Source organism: Sinocyclocheilus rhinocerous, unplaced genomic scaffold (assembly GCF_001515625.1).
Source record: "Sinocyclocheilus rhinocerous isolate Xijiao unplaced genomic scaffold, SAMN03320098_v1.1 scaffold277, whole genome shotgun sequence".
Classification (NCBI taxonomy): domain Eukaryota; kingdom Metazoa; phylum Chordata; class Actinopteri; order Cypriniformes; family Cyprinidae; genus Sinocyclocheilus; species Sinocyclocheilus rhinocerous.
Genome location: NW_015662923.1, coordinates 123405 through 126996, shown reverse-complemented (window position 1 = coordinate 126996; position 3592 = coordinate 123405). Strand labels below are relative to the sequence as shown.

The following is a 3592-nucleotide window of genomic DNA, read 5'->3' as shown; positions in this document are numbered from 1 at the left end:
CAACAGAATCACTGCGCTGCTGTGCGTGATAGCGTCAAGGATCAGACAAAAATACACGTGCATCTTGAAAAGCGAATGTTTTGGAAAGTGCTACGCCACGTTTTTGTGCCATCTAGTGGTTTAGATGAAAATAATATCAAAGGCGCCTTTTACCCTGGGGCGCTTTTAGCCCCGTTGTTCCCTATATTATCTCATGTATGTCTAAAATCAGGGTTTAAAAATGAATTGGTTTTAAGTAAAAACGATAGGCTTTTTTTCGTTACATTTCCCGAGTTACAGGTTAGAACGAAATAAAACATTACTTAATGAATTCGAGGCACTGTAATTTCCTTATCCATTTGACATAAAACTATTATATATATATATATATATGTGCTATAGAATAATTTTATTTCGTCATATTCGTGATTTATGATTGTTTTAATGAAAATTTTGTTTTATAGAATAGCTAGGGTATCCGTTATGTTTGTATATTGCTTATGACGAAAATTCATTAGCCTAGCCTATTTGTTATTAAGTTTATTTAAAATTCTTCATAATAAATTTTAAGAAGTTAAAAGTTAAGAAAGAATGAAATTAGCCTGTCCAGACTTTTATTAGACTGCAGATCGGAAAAAATTATTCTTGATCATCTTTAAAATGAGAGAAATCACTGACATAATTTAGGCTATAGGCTACTTTCTTCGACTGCAGAAAAAAACTAAACCATTAATTTGCAGTGTTAACTTATGAATTAAATGAAAAACAAGAAATAACTCACAACAAGAACAGTTTTTTTTTCTTGTAATCAAGAAAAAAATATTTGACAAAATTTCAAAATGAATGCTGAATGATATTTGACAGTGACCGCTTCTCCACTGCATAGACGCATACAATCGTTGGTGTCAGTCGCAAATATTAAACATGTTTTAGGCTACAATACATGGCGCGTGTTTCACTAGCTCCATTCCCATGGACACCTTTTGTTTGATCTAATTAATCTGTATCTAAAGTCGTGTCTACACCAAGAGAACCCATTATAATCAGTTGATGCGGTGACCACACGGGAAGTGGCACGAGGCGACAAATCTTCTACAGTAACTGATGCCTCCTTCTATCCCGAATATTGGAAACATGTGTTGTATGCGTTGAAAGTGAAACCTAAAAAAACAGTGCGCATAAGAAAGCGATTGCACGCTTTCGAGAGCTTCAGATTGCACACTTCCCAGTCGAAAACAACCCCCCAAGTGAAATTGATAACCCGTGATATAAGATTTTGGCCATATTGCCCATCTAAATCATTCATCCCACACTATCAACAGGCGTGTCATGTAGGCTACACTTCTTGTACTTCGTTTGGGCACCATAAGGTGTCACTGTGGCCTCAACGTTATAAATAATTATTTATTTTTGCTTTTTTACTTTTCTTTGCATGTTTATGTATATATTTATTTATTTATATTTGCTTTTTTACATTTCTTTGTTTATTTCTAATTATGGCAGATATGGCATTCCATACTGCTCCAGCACTGTTAGGGCCTCACAAATGTGGTAGTGCTAACAGAGACACTGGCGGCTGCGGCTGAAGATCAGACAAAAAAGCAACATCAATCTGGTAAACATCAAGAGCAGGAAGAATAACCGCTTCCAATATCCATGCTGTTGTATCATGCACTTTGTCCCATAACTGACAGCAGAGTTTTTCCACTCTTCTATCTTTGGGTCTTCTCACATTTTAATGTTCATCCATCTAATATATATATTCATAGAAATTTGTTTTCTTTAGTTAATACCACATTTTTAGGATCACCACATTCTAATCATCTTATGAAAATATAGGGCATTACAGAAAGTTGTAACAAAATCAGAAAGAAAGACATACAGAAACAGTTAGCTTACAAAGAATTATACTGATCAAGCAGAGCTTAACTGTCATACAGACACTACATAGGAACTGTTCTATATGTTATAGTGATCTAATCGGTCCAAGCATAAGGATCTGGTTGGAATAAGAGGTAGTGCTGAGTATTTATCATGAGTTTATCATTATCGCCAAAAGTTTCAGCTGTATGCTACATGCTTGTGTGTTTAGAGTTTGCTCCGTTGAAGGTAGAAAAGTGCTCTTGGGTCAAACTGAATTCCAAATCTGGACTGGCAAGTGGCTTCTGTGGTGCTTTAAACAGAACAGAGAAAAAATATTATGTAAGTGCAGAGATATGAAGAGAGATATGTAAAGAAAAATTGTTGCTGTTTACATACATCAGTATATTCTATTAGTACCCCGAATACAGCCATATTCTGAAAAAACAAAACATATATACCAAGCCAAATACATACACACATAAGGAACAAAGCGTATTTCAACTGGGCCTTCAGGCTTTTTTTTTTTTTTTTTTTGGTGCAATTTTCACAAGCGAGTTATACATTCTCAAAACTCTTAGTACTAATCTCACATCAGATAACCAAAAATGCACTTTTACAAACATTTCAGCATGTTTTCAGTACAAAACACAAAATCACAAAGTATCCTTTTCACAAAACAAAATGTTTCATCTAGGTAAACATTTCATTCACAATAACTGCCTTTCATACTGGTATCACTGACAAACTTTTCATTTGCCTCTCTTCTTGTTCAGTTTAATACATTTTAATCCAATTGATCTTAATGGTTAATCAGTGAATAATTTGTTAAATCTATACATTTCTATAGATATACAGTGGAGATCAAAATTAGAGAACAACCTATAATTTCCTAAATGTCAAGGTCACTGCTTAGTCCTATTTGAAGTTATCCTAACAGGAGTAGAAGGCCAGGTTTTTAAGCATTTTTTCATAAATTATTTGTATTCTGGAGCAAACACTAAAAAACTTAAATTAAATATTTGTAAAAGAACTGATAAAAATTTGGAGTCTCCATAGACCACTGAGGACACGGTGGTTAAATTTCATTTTCGAAGGAAATGTCCCGGAAAAAAACTGAAAAGTCCTATATGTTTGTGCTAATCATTTTACACCGGACCGCCTTACAAATGAGGGTCAGTTCAGCACTGGAGTTGTGCAAAGATTGCTTCTGAAAGAGGGATCAATACCAATGCTTCGAGCGCGAACGTCAGCTCCAGACAAAGTAAGTATCACGCGTCATATTTTGTTTTCCAAAAGAGCTTCTTGACACTTGACACTTAATTTTGCTGAAGCTATCATTGTCTCTGCCTGTTTTAAATGATGCCTTCACGTGCTACCAGAATGATCGTAAATAGGAATGTGGTAGTTCAAAATTGCATATGAAAGCAATGTGAAGTTGATCTCATAATGTCCCCGTCTGTGTAATTCATATATGCGCATTTACTGCACAGTACAATCAGATTGCGTGAGATTGTCCTGTTTTGTTGTTGCCGGTATGCCGGAGCCCTCTTCTGAAAAGGGAGACGGGAGCACCAGCTCATTTGCATTTAAAGGGACAAACACAAAAACTGTGCGTTTTGGCTCATACCCTATAAGTGCCAATTTCAACAAGCTATAAAAAATTATCTGTGGGGTATTTTGAGCTAAAACTTCACATACACACTCTGGTGACATCAGAGACTTATTTTACATCTTGTAAAAAGGGGCATAA

At 35.2% G+C, this 3592-nt stretch overlaps 1 protein-coding gene across 1 annotated transcript in view; it reads right to left on the bottom strand.

Moving 5' to 3' along the window:
• Positions 1–1823: 1823 nt before the first annotated feature.
• The window catches only part of LOC107728339 (centrosomal protein of 128 kDa-like), a 42796-nt gene continuing 41027 nt past the window's right edge, over positions 1824–3592 (bottom strand). The window contains exon 21 of the mRNA XM_016538480.1: positions 1824–2152. Coding sequence (XP_016393966.1) covers positions 2052–2152 — 101 coding nt within the window. The 3' untranslated portion in view covers positions 1824–2051. The remainder of the gene's footprint in view (positions 2153–3592) is intronic.